This window comes from Coloeus monedula (genome assembly GCF_965178545.1).
Source record: "Coloeus monedula genome assembly, chromosome: 2".
In the NCBI taxonomy this organism is placed as follows: Eukaryota; Metazoa; Chordata; class Aves; order Passeriformes; family Corvidae; genus Coloeus; species Coloeus monedula.
In genome coordinates, this window is record NC_138782.1 from 48,420,148 (window position 1) to 48,438,977 (window position 18,830).

General features: G+C 39.5%; 1 protein-coding gene across 1 annotated transcript in view; it reads right to left on the reverse strand.

The window, feature by feature from the left end:
• Positions 1 to 10,939, reverse strand: part of ERO1B (endoplasmic reticulum oxidoreductase 1 beta) — a 29,739-nt gene extending 18,800 nt beyond the window's left edge. Inside the window, exons 1-4 of the mRNA XM_082301990.1 lie at positions 10,576 to 10,939; positions 6,045 to 6,164; positions 2,464 to 2,547; positions 1,995 to 2,036 (exon numbers count right to left, since the gene is read on the reverse strand). Of these exons, the coding sequence (XP_082158116.1) occupies positions 1,995 to 2,036; positions 2,464 to 2,547; positions 6,045 to 6,164; positions 10,576 to 10,674 (345 nt within the window). The 5' untranslated portion in view covers positions 10,675 to 10,939. The remainder of the gene's footprint in view (positions 1 to 1,994; positions 2,037 to 2,463; positions 2,548 to 6,044; positions 6,165 to 10,575) is intronic.
• Between the last annotated feature and the right edge of the window lie 7,891 nt (positions 10,940 to 18,830).

The window sequence follows — 18,830 nt, forward strand, 5'->3', positions numbered from 1 at the left end:
CCCTTTTTTTGTTAACCCAGTACTTTGCAGATTAGCCATAAGGTGCAAGACTCCCCCAAATGGGAAATTAGCACAGGCTAATAGCACTGTACTTGCCCAGTCCTTGAAACAAAACATTCATACTAAAACAAATTTTATATTTCCTTAAAAGGATATTAAATGAGATTGTAGATTTTTAATTGGCTCCAAGAAAGACCTTTTAACTGAACCATAAGAAATAAGAAAATGGCACAGGTAAGATTTATGTCTGTTCTGATGACAATTTTCCCCCAGAAATATTTGCTTCTCTAACAGAAAAGCAGCACGCATTAGTGTCTTCTACTGCAGATTAAAGGTACAGAATTGCCTAACTTTGAGTACTGTAGCTGGTTTCAACAACCTACAAGTCAACTCAAAGGAAACCACTGTAGCAAACACACAGCAAATGGCAGCTTCCCAAAGAAGCTATCCCAATTTATTGTGGTTACAGAAAAAGGCATCTGTTTTTTCACTTCCTAAATCCAATTTGATATGCTTATGTGAAGTATCTAAAGAACAGCATACCCTTGCTTACTATTTAACAGCTTATTTGTGGCTTTCAAGATTAATCAATCAGGAAGCTCAAATGCCTGCTACAAGAATCCTTTCTAAAACAGTTAAAAGTCTTGCAGTCCCTCTCTCTAGGAGGCATTATGCTATTCCAAGAGTCATCTTCTCTACAATCAAGCTTGGAAGATAAAAGAGTCAGTGAAAAAGAGAACTGGCAACAGATTATTCAGCTAAAACACAAGATCTGCTGCCCAGAGATAGTGTCAGCTTTTCAGAACAACTATTGCTGCTTGTGCTGGAATGGTGAATTGACTGACAGTTAAGTTATGTCAGTGAGAAAGATATTTCTTCTCTGATAACCAGGAACCTTTAAATGAAGAGGCAGTCTTTACTTCAGAGTGAGTTAACAATGTATGTATAAAGGAAACACGACTTCCTCTTGAGCTAAAGCTTGGACAGACTTGCCTGTACTGCTCAAGACAGCAGGACACAAGTCATCAATTCACAATGAAGTATTCATTTCAGCTATCTCTGATAATGTTTCTTGGCATGAGGTCTAAACCTAATGCCAAAAGTCCTTTTCATAAGTCCTTTATGATATGGTGGACTACACTTAGTCTGCCAAGTGAGGTAGAAAGCACTGGGGGGGGGGGGATGGAGATATGATATGTTAATCAAGTGTAAGTATCTACAACACAGTCGAGGCACTCAGGAAGATCTCTCATTTGGGCACCATTATCACATCAGCTGCTAAAATCCTCATTCTTGGGGACTGTGTTTGGGATGTGTGGGTGGGTGGTTATTAGTCTTTCTGCTCTGACCTCTTTCCTAGGCATATATAGCCTCTCTACTTTTTTTTACTTTACTAAGATCACTTGGTGATCTAGGAAGGATGACTCGGAGAGAAGCAAGCAAAAGCCAACAGCACAGACTGACTACTTAAGTTTGCACTGGCCACTTCAGCCTAAACTGTCTTTAGACTAATGACCAAATAATCCCTGGACTAATGACCCCTTGAAAATAAGACCTAGCAGAACTACATGTAATCATTTCAGTTCTCTTAATATTAGATGTTGTGATTACTTATGATTCTTAAAAAAGACTGCACTGCTACTGCCTCTGTGCACCTTAGCCCACAGCTTTCTAGAAGGTGGCCTGTACTCAGAACTGAAGCAACAATTTTGCACCAGTCATTCTGCGGCTATGCAGAGCAGTCCCCCATCATCCATTGATTCAGTCTGCATCATCTCTCCAGCAATGACAGACTCAAAATGACATGACGGTACCAGCTATGTCAGAAACACTACTATACATAAAGGTAAAAAGGTAAAGCCACATCAATCAGGTATCTTAACTATTTCATCAGTATGCAAACACTGAAGGTTTGTACTTAAAAGTCACACAGCTGTTATAAAATTAATATTTTTAAAAAATAGAAAGAACTTAGAAAATAAAGGGGTACTTACTTTATTAGCGCTCCCAGCCTTAATTCCGACAGGTATTTTGCTCTAAAAACAAAAAATAAATCACACAGCTTTTACACTGTTCATAGAAATGTTTATGCTTGATAAAAACCTACCAATTACCTAACATTGCTATAGAGGTCAAAGCAAACTTGTTTTTTGAAAAATTAATTTGCTCCTTTAGCTTCTCAACATGTTATATCCAAAACAGTGCTAGAGCTTAGAAGAGACTTATTCTTGAAGCTACCTGCTTTGTTCATAAAATGAGTAAGACCTTAAAATATTTTGGTTGTATTTCTACTTTTGGGATGGAAAAGAATTTTGTCACTTTTATTTAAATTTAAGTTCTCATTAGTAATCATTGTTACTATAGTACTAGCCACTGCAAATTGGCAAATTTTTAGCCAAAAACCCCTTTTGATATTATTTGATATTATCATATATCATAATAAATATATTATTTGATCCATACCTCAGGACAAGGCTCTACATGACAATCTTTTATAGAACAATGGCCATCGTCAGCCCAAAATGGGCATGGTCTCTTCAGGTTGACCTAAACACACAAAACCAGACATTTACAATCAACACTTACATAAGACATCTGTAGAAGAAAGCTCTCAGTATCAGGAAATCCTTTAAATTAAAGGAGAGGATACAAGGAAAAAGTGTTATATTAAGTACTTTAAGTTTAGGGGGTTTTGGAGGGGTTTGGTCTGTCATTTGGTTTCTTCTAATTACTCTCTCTAACTACATAAGCTAAAGCTTTGTGCAATAAAACTGTTAATGATAATGGTCTCCAGTAAGTGAACACAAGCACATAGTATGTTAAAGCAAAAATTAAATCTCTCACTAGTAAAATTTACTAATTCAAGTAAGTGCTTGGATGATTTTGGATTTCAAAATTAGACTAAAAACAGATTATTATTTTAAAATGTTAAAGAGATTCCTTAGTCAAAAAACCCCTGACAAGACATTTAGCAGATGGTACAACTTCTTAGAAGTGATCACAAACATCTTCTCTTTACAGCTCAAACCTTGCTAGCACAGATACAATAAAAGCAGAGATTTTAGGTTGCTTCCCCCCCATTTCCTCTATTCAATGCACAAATATCCTTCCTAGAAAAAAAAAGTACAATTATTTTTTGTACTCATCCCCTCAAATTTTTTTAAATAAAGCACAAAATAGTTTTACATTCCACTTCACCTTCACAATAAGACCTATTATATAAAACTTTCGCCTCCTACCAATTTCTACCAAAAAAAGACCAGCTAACATAGTTAAATCATAACCTTCTTCAAAGTAAACTCCCACAATAAAAAATGCTTACACACTGAGGAAGATGTAACTAACTAGGCAGCCACTGCTTTTACACTATATAATATAAATATATACTATTTAGTGTAAAATATAAATAAATAATATAAACTGCATTAAACTAAATAAACTAATATAAACTATATAAATAAAATACCACTGCCTAAACAGCAAATTAATTCAGAAAGAACAGATACAAATCAAGATATACTAGTCCCAGAATGACTGAAGAGCACCAAAAACCAGTACACACACAAAATGAGGTTGTATAGCACCTGCACTTTAATCAATACCAATCAGGTACTGTCTACATAGACCATCCTATCTTCTTCAGGCTATGAGGTATTGGATTTCATCATTATCACTCAGAGTATTATTCAGTCCTTTCACAAATCAAAAGACAGATTCTTGATCACGAGGTTTCCACAGTTTGTGTGTTTTGATGTATAAAACTAAAGAGACAAAAATTTTTATTTCTTTCATTGAGAACTGTTGTACTATTTAGAAACCACCTAGCACAATTTCTTCAAGACTTTATGAAGTTTTCTCTGGCCTTTGTGTAAAAACTACCTCATCCATTCTGTATTATACATTAAGGTTTGAGTTATTTTATGGCTGTTGAACTAGCAGCACAATAGGAATACTGTGACAGAAATTACAAAAGTTCACAATCCAAGTTCCTATTACAAATTCAATTACTTCAGAGTAGGAGTGTTTTCACTCCAAGAACAAGTATATTCCCCCTATGCTGTAGCTGACCTAGATGATCATTGAATTATGTCCTGGTTCTGGCCAGGTCAGGGTTCGTACTTGCAGTAACCGAGACAGGGCATGGCTAGGACCTGAAGGTTTTTGCGTAACACCTCACATCATTGCCAGGGGCAGGGGAAAGGGACTGTCTTCCAGGGAGAAGGAGTTCCTTCCAGTCAAGAAAACATAGCAGAGAGAGTCACCTGATATTGTCTATTATTTTTTTCCCCTCTATGTGAATAATTTCTTTTCTTATGCCCTCTCTCATTAGTACTGTTGCTGTTACTGTTCATTTTCTTATTTCATTGCTCTTTCCAGAAAATTGTTCTTATATGAACCCATGATCTTTACCTTTTGTGCCTCCAATTCTCATCTCCATCCTGACATAGCATGGAGAGGGAGAGGAAAACAGGGGAACAAGAGTGAGTGGTGCATGGTTCAGTGGGGGCACTGATTTGGGGAGTACCACTCCTAAACCATGACACCTACCTTCACAATTCTCACATTCATTTATGTGCTTAAAAGCACTTCCAACATTCTGCACAGGGATATCAAAAAAGCTGTTGCTTATTCAAACAGGAAAGGGTGAAGAACATTCTGACTGATTTACTCAGTTCACTTGTTCAACACAAATTCTTCCCTGGCACCACTGGAAGTACTAAGTGAAGTGTGGTGCTGGGTGCACTGCACACAGGCCCTTGGATCTGCCCATCTATTAGCAAGATCAGTATAAAAGATGAGGCAGGATTATGATACACCTTTAGAGTATGATCTGCAGAACTGCTGTTGAAATGCACATAAGCTCTAAATTTGCAGAATAAAATTACTGTTGTGTGAAGTCTCATATACCTGTTGCTCCTCATCTTCGCATACTTTGTTTTGTATTTTTCTATTGCCTCTGGAGAATCTCATTACCACTGCTATGTGATGTATTAGTACTGAAGTCACACATATCCTGTTTCTCCTGAAAAGCGAATTTAGAACTTTATCATGTAGCAGGAGATTCAGGCTGCAGTTACACATTACTGCTTGCTCAGGCTAGAAAGTGAGGAGTCTAGTGCTCTTTTCTCCTTCTGCACACTCATAACCCCATCTTGCATAAGTTTAATATTTGTCCAATTCCAGGTCGGCTAGATGACTTTCTACATCCTGAGGAGAAAAAAACCCCAAAACCAACAAAAAACCCCCAACAAAATCAACAAAACCCTACCAACAAAATCCCCTACCAAATGACAAACTGAAACACCCAAACTAAATATCCACCAGGTTAAAGAGATGCATTGGCCTAACCGAGAGCTAAAAGTAGCAAAGGGGCAGGATGCTGCCCTAGAGGAGTGTAACCACATTTCTCCAGTGGCAGGCAGTCATCTGATCAGCTCAGCCAAAATGCAACTTCACTTTTAAGTTAAGCATATCTGAGAACAGGAGTATCAGGCTTCAGATCTTCATTTGCGCATCAGATAGTAATAACAGAGAAAAAAATGCTTCAAGTAATAAAAAGTGATATTATATATTACTTGAAAAAGGAAAATTTTACCTATTTTTCAAAGGAATAACAGTTGTCTAGATAGGAAACACTAAATCAGAAATAAGACAGCAACTTACAAGAAAAGTAAGTCATTGTAATATTTCCATTTCAAATTATACACATTTCTTAGAAGATAAGCACTGCATGCTGTCAGAAAATCGCTAATATATGATCCTTTCCTAGATGCAGGAGTACAAAGGCACTATCTTTAAAATTACCGCTTATCAATTGAATGGAAGTGGTCATGATCTATTGTCACTGACTCCAGGATTAACACAGCAAACAAGACTTATTACCAACACAACTGCCAGGGACTGAAAACCAGCTTCAACCAAATTAAAGAGCTGTGGGCTTCTAATAGACAGCCTAACACTAGCAAGTTGACTTAATATGCAATCCTTCATATATTTTCTGCATTTTATTTAAATTATTCAGGAAAACACCATTCTAAGTGTACCTTGTAATATCTGAAGTAATCACGTTCTTGCAGTTTCTGGATTTTGGGAAAGATCTTGAAAGTATTGAAGTCATCGATGCTTTCTATGTCACATAAACAATCATCTAGGACTCCTGTGAGCTATTGAAAAATACATAAACATTTATTTTTAATATAGAAATAGAATATTAACTGCAGAAAAATCCTTTAAAGGGAAAAAGATGGTAGTTGAAAGAAATACTAGCGAAATATAGTTCCATAGCAAATATTTCTCATCACTAAAATACTTTGTAATATACCTCAAACTCAAAGTAAGACTGCAGAACTTTTTTGAGCTTAAGCCCACCTCTAAATGCAATGCTGAATCAATGTTAGCAAGATGAACAATTTCATCCCTGAAATTTGTTGACACTTTCAGCATATAGAACTTTCTGCAGAATGAGCAACAAGATTTTTCCAAATTACAAACATGTGGTATATTAGCAGAGTTGCATATCAAGTATTCTCCTACCAAATGCTCATGAGTCGAATTGCCTAAAAAAACCCTACAATCACACACTGTCATCTTATTTTCATATTTCTTCTCAAAGTGTGAAAACACTCCATCCAGTTTCCTTAGAGGCATAAGGAAAAGGAGTTTAGGTTCTTCTGTGCCCAAGAAGTTTGTAATTTCACAAATAAATTCAACAAAAAAATACTAGGAAAACCAAGTGCAGGGATCTATATTGTAATGCTGTGAATCTATCATGAAACTGAGTATGTCTTTTCCAGGTCTCATCCCTCTTTCTGTGCTAGGACAGCAAGCTGTACTGCTACTGCACTAGGTTAAGACCACCTCTATGAAAGGCAGCACACTACAAGTGCAGAAGTTCTACTGCCAACACAGAAATGGAAGGCAGGACTGTGCGTGTAGCAGAGAGGACAGCTCCAACTAACGCCGTAGACTAGGCTACGGCAACACTCTTGCTCAGACCCTGGCAGTGTCTGATGGAAAGGTGGAAACACTGAAAGTGTGATTCTATGAATGATAAATTTCAATAAATCTAAATGAACTCTTTTAGGCATAGCTTCTTAAACTGCTACAGACATTTCTGAAGGCTTCAGACCACATTAAGGCAATGGAACCAAACACTGGTGTTTACTGCTTCTATTCTTCAGCCAGACAGGAAATTCAATGACATCCATGATGGCCTAGAATGTATTTAAAATAGAGATGCCCACACATCTTATATCTTGCATGGGATTAGAAGAACTTCTAACTATTAAAATGTTATGTGCAAAAGGAGACAAAAAAGATTTTCGGGCTTTTTTTCCTCCACAGACTTCACACAGATGAGATTATGAAATCATCTAATCTGTTTTATGCATGATAAATCACTCCTGTACTTTACAAAACAGATACCCTTATATAACCAAGCTTGATGTACAAAAGCCACTAGAAATCAAATTGTAGGCTTCTGTTTCTTTATGAAGCATAAAGGAGGCCTGGGAAATGGATTTCCCCCAACTCTCTCTGAGAATAAAGAGGTGAGGATATGGCAATAAAGCACTTAAATGGAAAATTCACCTTACGTACATCCTACTTTTCTTGAGACACTAAACAGGCTGTCACAATTCTGTAGAGCAGATATGGCAATGAAGTAAAACTAATTTCAGGAAAGTTACTTTAACCAAAATTTTTTCCTGCTGTTATGCTTGCCTTGTTAATGTTATCTGACTTCAAACCTGGGAAAAGAACTAACAAAGAGCCAATGTGTAATTACAGGTTTTTCACAGCCCACATAACTGCCAACTTCAAAGCCAGAAGAAAAAACTTGTTATTCCAGAAATAAAACCCCCATGCATTTTAATCTATAATAATTCAATTAAAAATTCCCAATTTTCTTATTGATCACACAGAGGCAGGAATCTGTAAAGGTGCAGCCCTTACAGGTAACACCATACCACAAAGCAAACAGCATAACATTTCATTGTAATATAAAAAGGCAAAAAGATAACTCTGAACGTTTTGCTCAAATATTACTGAACTGTATTAATAGGATGATAAGATAAAGTTTTTTTGAACTGAGAAGATAAAGAGTAAGAAACTATTTTGATGACCAGTATATAAGACTATCCACTGCTTACAAAAATAATTTTACCATCTATGCAAAATGGAAAATGCTTTTTCAGGGAAAAAATGTCCCAGAGAAATGCAATAGTTACACTCAGTGTCAAATCCTCATGGAACAATAAAAAGCTTCAGCCTTTTTATTTAACTAAGATCTCAATTCTAAGAACATCTTTGAAAACTCAGAACAGTTTACCTAGATCAATGAAGTTTCAGAAATGAATCCTCCTCAAAAACTAGAAATTATCTAGGAAATTATAAAGAGAAAAAATAATTCAGAGTAAGCAAGCAAACTAACTTCTCCATTTCTTTTTCTCACAACATTTTCAGAACTGGAACAGTTAGCTCCCTGTATACATAAAATAGCAAAATCAATGCTTCCTTGGAAAGCATGCTCTAAAATTAAACTAAGCTATATCTGTACCAAACCACAATTTATAAAATACTTTAACAGCATATATAAAACAGTAATACTGCACAGCAGTGGAGTCAGTTCACAGCACAGTAATGCAACAGCAACACTGGCTTCGAGTACTCCAGTTAGAGGGTTTTTTTAATTAGCCTAAGTGCAGGCTTCAGCGCTCTCTCTTGTAACAATGGAACACTCCAAGAACATGCAGAAAATTATTCCATTTTTGTCAACACCTGGATCTTCTAATGATTTCTTTTTTTCAAACTGAAGACATCAAAATAAGAACATTGCACTACATGGTTAAAACTATGTATTGCAAGACCTACTTTGTTATTCACACAATTTGTACTTTGCCTTTTTAAATTAAACTATACTAGTTAACTTAGTCCACAAATATAAAGTCAAACTGTACTGTAAGTTATCACACTTTTATTACAATGGACAAGTATCACGATTTCTTTCCGTCTATTAATTACTTTGAACTCTACAATAAACTCTAAAAGTATTAGCCTACTATAATTTGTGTTCAAGAAGTCACCTGAGATTGCAAAGCTGCTATTTTTTCTACATTTCCAATATGCTTATCAAAGTACTGTCAAATCTAGTTTAGCTCTTAAACAGGTATTAGAGCTATACTGGAGAAGTGAAACTTTTAACTTATCTTCTCCAAGATAAATCAACCTTTCAGAAGAAAAGGTCAATGTCCAACCTGCATCAATTTCTCCTTATGAAATCTGGAAAGAGAAACACAGTCAGTACTTTAAGAAAAACCTGAATGAATATATATAATAATAAGCAACCTATTCATATAAACAACCTTATTAGTGTTATCAGGTTGTTGTACTTTAATTGCTTTAACAATTAGAAGATCACCTGGGACACCTTGTTTTGTTCCTTAGATGTTCTACTTTGCCATAGCTGCAGAATGAGAGAACAGCCCTAGGTAACATGACTCCGAGAACTAATGGCTAGCTTACCTTTCTCTGCACAAGCCAAACTCTGGACACAACATGCTAACAATTTTATGAAATAGCAACAACCAATCTCTCTGCCAAGCAGTGCAAAGAAACCCATGCCATTTTACTAAGTGCTTCTTTAAGAACTTTATTTCAATTAGCATTTAGTTATGCTAAAATAGTTACTAAAACACTAGATTTTTAAACTGGAGACAACCTCAACTTACAACCAAAAAAGCTGCAATTAAAGTTATCTATGCTACTGTCATCACCACCTTGGATGGCTACTTACAGTATAGCATGTTATACAACGCAGAAATTTAGAAAATATAAGAAAAATAATAATCCGGAGGACAAGCTTTGCTCCACGTGGTCTGTGTATTCCTCTATAAACTCACTCCAACGTCTTTGGCCCAGCTGAAAGCCTCTCCTACTTGACACCAACTATCATTTCAGTCACAGTCACACGGTGGATGCATAGTGAGCTCCTAGCTACAGACACTTGTCCTAAAGCTGTGAAGGCAGTTTACAGAAGGAAGGAGCGTTCTCATTCTTGCCTGAAATGTGGACAAACGACCTAAGCACAAGCCAAGCCCGGGCACTGGCATCACCATTGAACATATGGCTTCTCACAGACTTCATCAGAGCACCGAAGCTTCTGCCTGAAGCCACGGGCGTGAGCCAACCCAGAGCTTCTCAACACAGCCCACTAACTGGTGCTACCTGAGGTTCCCAGGTCAACCAACTTCTCCCCACAGACCGGCGGCACCGGCCCCGGGCTGGATCCCGGCAAGTGCCAGCCACAAGGCACGGAAGGGGAAGGACGTGTGCTACAGACACCAGCAACAGATTTCTCGACTTCTCCGCGGGGAGCCTGCGGAAGACACGGCCCAGAGCTGCCCTCTGCCCACGATCCCCCGAAGCGACTTCACCTTCCGCCTCTGCCCTCCGGTCCCTCCGGAAGGGCTCCGCAGCCCTACCCACAGCCGGCGGGCATCCCTGCCCAGCCACGGTCCCTCCTGCTCCCTGCCGTCCCACCCCGCCGCACCGTCCCCGCCAGCCGCCGGTTCCTACCTGGGCCTCCGGTGTCAGGACGCAGCCAAGCACCACCAGAAGCCGCGCTGCCAGCCGTGCCCTCGCCGCCGCGCTCCGGCCGGCACCGCCGCCGCTCATGCTGCTACTGCTGCTGCCGCCGCCGCCGCGACTGACGGAGGAGGGGGCAGCCCTCGCTCCGCCGCCGCCGGCACAGGAAGGAAAGGGACGCGCCGCGGGTCGGCGGCGGCAGCGTCTCCTCCCGGCGCGGCCGCTCCTCCGGGCGGCGGGACCCGTCGGGCGGGGGCGCCGCGCTCACCGCGACCTGTCCGCGGCAGCGCCGCGCGCGCCCGGGCTCCTCTCGCGAAGTAGCGGCACCGCCGCCGCCACCCTGCTCCAGCGCCCGCCGCTCCCGGGCCGCCGCCGCGCGGCACGCCGGGAGATGTAGTTCCCTTGCCCGGGGCGGGGCGGGGCGGGGCGGCGGCGCCCAATCGGAGAGGACCACGCGCGCCTCCAAAACAAGTGGCGGCGGCGCGCGAGGGGGCGGCCGGGCGCGTGCGCGCGGCGCCGGCGGGGCCGCGTGAGGAGGGGCGCGCGAGGAGCAGCGGCGGAGGCGCGCTGTGAAACCAGTTTGTCCCAGTCCAGACCCGTATAAACCAGTCTAACCCAGCCTAAACTGAGTCCAGGCCAGTATATCGCAGTCCATCCCAGTATAACCCAGGCCAAGCCAGTATCAGCCAGTTAAGCTCGGTATCATAGAGTCATATCCTGAGCTGGAAGGGACCCACGAAGATCATCAAAGTCTAACTCCCAGCCATGCACAGCACCATCCCCAGGAGTGACACCCAACAGTGTTGTCCAAACTCTTGTTGTCCAAACTTCTTCCAGTGCCCATCCACCCTCTGAGTGAAGAACCTTTTCCTGATACCAGCCTAAACCTCCCCTGACTCAGCTTCAGGCCTTTTCCTTGAGTCCTGTCACAGACACCAGAGTGAAGGGATCGATACCTGCCCCTCCACTTCCCCTTGTGAGGATACTGGAGATCACAATGAGGTCTCCCCTCACTCTCCTCTTTTCTAGACTCAACAAATCAAGTATGTCCCAGAACATCCCCCTATAACCCCAGTCTAAATCTGGTCCAATCCATACAACCCAGTCCAGACCTGTATAAACCAGTTTGGCCCACTATATCCCAGTATAACTCTGTGGGCTGGGGCCATGCTGCACTGGCACTATGTGGGTGAGTTGGGCAGGGCCGCAGGACCCCCTGCTCCCACTGTTGGGGCAGCTCAGAACCAATCTTTTGCTCCCAACAGTTAAATGTTTATCTGTGATTCATTTCAAGAATTGCAAAAAGTCATATTCCTGTGAAAAACATGAGTCTTGCACTGATTTAATGTGCAGGGTTGTTGAAATTAGGATTTTATTTTCAATTCAGATGCTAACTCAGGTTCTTCTTACACCCTTTCAGTTGGAGAATACTCCTTTACCAGAGTGTGGAGACAAGCTTTAAGTTTGGGATAACTACTTCAGAGAGCTTAAAAGTTTTAAGATTGACCTTTATTATTTACTTACAAATTAATTCAAATTAGCTTTCCATTACATTTGTCCTTAAGGGGCCAGAGTTTTGCATTGCTGAAAATGCCTCGAAGGGATGGTGTCTAGGAATCACAGAGACCATGAGATGAAGTAGGCAGTAGTTTGTTAGTCTGGTTCCAGAGAGATGATGTAATTGCTCCTTTCTTTCCTCTCTGGAGTACAGGCAGTACAACCATAATTTGGGAACAGATGACTAAATAAGAACCTATTCCTACTTCCAGCATCAGTGGAGCAATATGTTTGCTAGACATTTTGAGAAGAAATGTCAGAACAGCTAATGTTAATGTTTACATTGCCATAGTTTGCTCTCAGTATCAGTACTCCATACTTTATCACAAGAGGTTTGTACTTTTCACAAAGGAACTGTTTCTGTTCAACAGATTAAGTTGAATTCATTGTATTTGTTTACATTTTGTACCTTTGATTCTGGAAAAAAGTTTCCATCACTTGTATTTAGTTAGAAAAGCCCTAAAACCTTGGAAGAATCAAGCACTGTCACACTCTTGGGCTACATAAAGGACTATGCAAATTAGAAATAAACGATCATATTTTTAAGTCATAGTGTTCACTCTGTTTTCAGTTCAGAACACTTTATGTTAGTTACAGAGGGTACTTTATTTCTTCATCTCTGAAATGCTTGTCTCCGAAATCAGTTGTAGTTTAGCTTTTTACTGCCATATTAGAAGGATAAGGAATTGGCTGTCAGAAGTATATAATGGATAATTTTAAAAGGCAATAAAAAAACCTATTCCTTGTATACATAAATATTATCTACTATAACAGAGCTGAATGTAGCTTAACACAATTTTCTAAACACTAGGGTATTTTCAATCTTATGTTTTAGTGTCAATTTAAATCTATGAATGCTACTTTGCTAGTGGTATAAAAGTGTTTAAAAACCCCCGAACATAAAAATCCTAATATAGGATTTCTTTGTGAAATCAGTTTCAGGAAACATCTGCAGAAAAAGCAGTCTTACAATTGCAATCAAAACCCAACAGCATATTACAAAGCTGTAGTGCCTACTAAGCCTCTTTCTTTTAAAGAAATTTGCCACGATGTTATAAAATTTTAGCAAGGGCTGAGGACAAGCCTTTAGTAGGGAGAGGGATAATCACAGTTTACAGGTTGCTGGGGTAATGAAGAGTCTGGACTATATATATAATTTTTCAGTGTGGTTGTCATAAGAACAAACATCTTCTGTGATTTCATAATATGCGCTGCTGTTACACATGTTGACAGTTTTATTTACAAGCACTAACATTTTCTTTGTATGTGCAAGCAAAGAAAGCCTTGAACACAGGAACTAACAACATTATTCTGTATTCTTAAACAAGAATTAAGTAAAGCACATCAGAGTCACTTCTGCTGCATGACTCTGTGATGTTCTCTAGAGTGGGCAGAGATCTGGGTGCACCAGAGAGAGACCGTCTTTTAGTGGATGTAGCAGATCTGCAATTACCAAACTTGCCTCTGGCCTGAAACTGATCAAGTCTTGCCAAGTTTTATTGTATTACCTCCATTGGTGCTTTTTAGCCAGCTCTTATTTGCCAGAATTGAGTTTATGGACTCTGGTTGTAGACAGAAATAATGACCTATGGGCATCAACAGTGTAAAAATGGATCTTAAAGATTACTATGGACTGATTTAAGTGAGCATACATGGTAAAACAGGGTGGCTTCATGTTGCAGTATCCTTCACATTTCACATTAGGTGAAACTTGATAAATCCCAACGGCTTTGTCAAGTTCATGAACTAGATTTCAGTAACCTGAAATGTGGATTTTTATTTTGAAGCTTTTTGCCCTTGAAACTTTTGCCTTTATTTATTTTTCCAAATTAACTTTTGAATGAGTCCTTCCTAAACTTAAGAGAGTAAACCAGAGGAATCAATATGTCACAAACTTCTGTTTAAGTCTGGCAAACAGCAGCAGTGGGAGGGCAGTGCCTGTTGAGCCATGGAACATCTTGTGGTCGTCTAGATTTAATGATACAGCAAGGCACAGCTGTGGGTAAGAACTTTCAGTAAGCCACCTGATGTAAGTACAGAAAGCAGTCAAGCACCAGGGCACATGAGTTCTGTGGTCTGTCAGGCCTCCTACCATGAAGAGCTTGTACACCCTCACCCCTGTTCTGTCCTGTTGTTTTTAGGTCTGATACAAGTTATGTTTCCTTGCAAGTCATGCCTCATTGACATCTTGTTCCCACCTACTGATGTCTGCCTGAAAGCCACAACATATGCTCATGTCTGTGGCACTGGGTGCAAATAACTTTTGTAAAGTACCTGGGGATGTCTAGGGTTATCGCAGGGGTGTGGTCTGTAAATGGCAAAACAATACGTCAAATTCAGTATAGTGGGGAAAAAGATAATTTTTAATAAGAAAATACAGCAATATTTTCACAATGACTATGAGGAAAAAAGCAAGATAGAACACAGTAAAAAATAAAGAATAGCAGGCTACAGGGAGGAAGTACATTTTTTAGGAAGTTTTTGTAGGCAGTGAAAAACTAACTGCAAATTTTAGCTATACACTTGTGTCATTTCCATGTTTCGTGTGTGTGTTACAGCTGGATGTTAACAAAGTGCATTGTGTAGTCTATAAGAGCACGATCTGAATGAAAAGTAGAAGTATTCTATGGAGTATTATTGATTCCTGTAGTACCTATAATTTCTAAGAAGGAATGCTAATATAGGAGTGAGTCTACTCACTCTGTCAAACTTCTGAGTATAGTGGGTGTGATGAAAATACATAATCTTGTTTAAAAGAACACCTAAGATTTGTGCACTTGCTCTTTCTGTGTGCGTGCTTATCTGTCAGCAAATCTGACCATGAGGTATAGATCTCATCTAAATTGTACACTTATGGAAACAAGAAGCCAGCCAGGGGGACTGTGCTAATGTCCCTGCAGAGGCATAAGCTACAGCCTGAAATCAATCGTATTAGGCTCAGTTTCAACACGTCAACCTAGAGAAAGCAAGGTTTCACTGTTTCTGTGGCGTGTGTTTGACTTGGACACAGCACAGCTCCCACAGTGGTGGGAACATTTCCATATCATGCAGTCTTGGCAGGCAAACAAATTATCCACAGGCTTATATAAGATGGTCTAGGTGTGTGTCATTTCTTACATTTTCTCCATATAGTGCTGTTTCTGTCAATTAAATGTCAAAATCGTGATGTTCCTGTAAAATAACTGTAAAAGAGCAAACCAGTATCATTATTGGCAGAGAAAGTAGTTTTAACTTTTAAGCTGCTGATTAATTATTCCTACTCCAAAGTAGTCTCAGAATTTGAAAGAAATTTTCTAGCACCACTCTGAAGCTGCTGACAGTTAAAAACTATCTATAGGATATTGGGAGAGAAAATGCAGAGAGGTTTTTCCTAAATCTACTGAAATACAGGAGGGATGAAGAGTTTATGTTGACACAGAAGTATCTTACTCAAGATGAACTTCCTTAAGTGAAGATATTTGAAATGTAGAAAGCAAACAGATGAGGAAGAATAAACAAGGTTGCCATGCGATTCTGGCAGGCCCACATGTACCATGACTATTGGCAACCCGTGTCGAGGCACGGGGAATGTTACTGATCCACTGTGTTTTAGTAGCATTTGTGATCTGGAACAAAAGCTCTCTATTTCAATGTGGAAAAGCTACAGAGGATCAACTGGAAAAAAATATTTTGTTTTCGTTGGGTTTTTGTGTGGTGGGTTTTTTTGGTTTTTTTTTTTTGGTGGTTGTTGTTGGTTTTTTGAGGTTTGTTTTTTTTTTTTTTTGTGGGGATATAAAAGTAATATTTTTCTGGAGAGGAATATATTGTCCATGGTTTTGTCTGCAGTCTTGTGCTTAGAAGGTGGGAAGCCTCTTGAGACTGTGTATTATTTGCTATTTCAGACAATAAATTCTCCAGCTATATATTACCAGATAGTTTGTGGATCTTTGAGAAAAGCCTCTGTCCTCATCAAACATGGCTGGGTTTTTTGACGGGGCCAAGAGGAAAGGAGTGAGAAGAGATTTGCGTAGACTTGATTTGTGAAAACTATTTGAAATTATTAATTCTGCATTTGAGTGGAAATTTACAAAATTCTGAACTCTTCCCATTATGATTAATTATGCTGAATTTAGTAGCTTATAGGGTCACAGCAAGATAAGATACAGATAGTACTTAGGTTTAGAAATTTGATGAGAAAATTAATCCAGCATTCTATGGGATGCCGTTGCTTAAAGTTATCTCATTCTGGACTTAACTTTTATGATACAGTTGTATTTAATTTTGCCAAAATAATTGCTGGCTTTCTGCACTGGTCAGTTAGCTAAGTAACAAAGATTTCTACAACACCCATTAAAGAATGATACAAGAACAGGCATGCAACAGCCAAATTCATCTGTACTGTTAACAGTGCTCTAGAGATACTTGTAAGTAATTGCAGTCTCTTCCTTCAGTACTATGGAAAAATTGTTAAATGATGATGACTAACCTAAGTTTTAAAGCAGTAATATTATCTAGACTATTCATTTCCATTATTACATTTCATTATTTTAAAGACTATTTGTAAATATTTTTTTTGATCTGCTTCAAATTGAAAAGCCAATCTAATGTATAGGTATACTTCTTAAATACATTATTTTGAACAACATTAACCAGTTTTGGCTGCCGGCACAAGTGTTGTTCCACTAAAAATACTTTGTTACTGGTTACTGAACTAACTTTTTAATCCTAATGTAGGAAGATTCCAGGTTGTAAGTTATGAGAAGAGTAAATGCCACGTTGATTGTAAAACCTGACTTAGCCCCCAACACCAATGTTTTGTAGCCTTCTGCTGTTTACAGCCATCTGTGTAACAATAGTACACTAGGGATATTTGGAAGGAAATCAATGGATACATTTTTATGTAGGTTGTAAATATATTTCCCCGAAGGTTTTGCAGTCACTATGTCTACTTTTGGGGTTAAGACCAGTAGTTTTTGAACCGCAGACAGAGATAATACCTACATGGAGGTCCTCAGGATAGACATGGCATTCATTTGATTGAAGCATAAATTTGACAGGTTTAAAATCTAGAACATTTTTAGCTTTACTGTGGTTATGTCATTCATCACAGTTATAAAAGAGACTCCAATTATTAGTCTAGCATTTGTGCAGATCTGTATAGATAAGAATACACTTCTTCTGCTGTCAGCCTAATTATCCATCACCAAAACCATTGTGCCACTAAAGAAATCTAGGGAAACACACAGAACGAGTAGCTTTATTTCTAATTAGATTTGGTGTTACCTTTTTAAAGTAAGCCCCTATTCTCTGAGAATGAATATAAATGTGGAAGAAATGATAGTCAACCGACCCCTTGAAGAGCTGGACTCCAATGATATGCCTAAAAAAAAAATTATTTGTTTTTTACACATCATGAATTGCAGAAATCTTAGTGATCTGTTAGCTGTACCTTGGAGATTAAGATATGCAGAGATATGTATATGTGTTTGTGTGTATAACCCAGTGGCCAAGCCTCCATTTATCTTAGATGAAATGAGTTTCATCTCAGATGAAATTCAGTAAGAGAATAATTGAAAAACATCAATATTACTGATGTTAGCGAAAAACCAAATAACAGGTGTGGTGGTGCATTCCCCACCCCCTCCCCCGCCGCTTTCCAGGCTGCAGTGTGATCTGAGAAATACTTGTTTGTGACAAGAGGATGACAGCTACTCTCATCAATTTAAATTCTGAAAATAAGAACAATTTAATCTTTATCACTTTTTTTAGACTATTATTTGTAACATGCATGAGAGATGGAAAATAATCCGTGGAAAAGCACTCCATTTTAATGCTTTATGGACCAAAGACTACTTTTAGTTATGCCAGTGCAAGCCAGTTGGCTGAATTGGAGCTCTCCCAGTGGAACAAAACTGTAAATGTAAATGTCTGTAAATTTATCTCTTTAATAAATGAGCCAGGTGGCTCAGAAATGTGATCTTTATAATGGCAAATTCAGTTGTCCCGGCTTCTTTTGCTGTATTGTACAATAAATAGAAATACATAATATTTCTTATTTAGAGAGTGATTTCACGCACAGACCCCATTTAGGAAGCCTGTTTTACTTTACATCGAAACCATAAGTGAGAGAATTTGCCAGAGATGACAGTGGGGTTCCAAAGCAATTACACCCAAAGATTTAACATTGTCATGGTATTGGATGTGCCTGTAGCATAAGAAGAATTTTGAATGTCTGTGAGGAACCAGTGCAGTTTTTGATTGTTGTTTTGCACTACTTGCGTTTGTAAACTCTGTCCGTGCACGTTGAGCCTCCCGCAGATGCACCTTAAGCCCTAATGGAGACTGCCTTTCTCTGTCGGAAGGCAGTGATTTACGCGCGTAAATGTCCTCAAGAACAGGAGAGCGAGCACTTGATTTCATGCTGCTGAAGCAGCTCACTTTTAGATCCAAACTAGTGACGAGCCGTACATACACCCCATGTCTGAGGTCTTAGCGAAACACGGCGTTTTCACACAGGGGAGCACCTCCCGCACGGAGGATTTACCCCGACGTGTCCGCGGGAGCGCGGTATTTCCCGCTGGGAAGTGCGGGCTCCCGGCGGCCGTCGCGCCCGGGACGGCCGTGTGTGGGACCGACCTGCCCCGCTCAGTCCCTCCCGGGAGCGCCCTACCTGCGGCGGGGCGGCGCAGGAAGGGGGCGGCGCGGCGGGG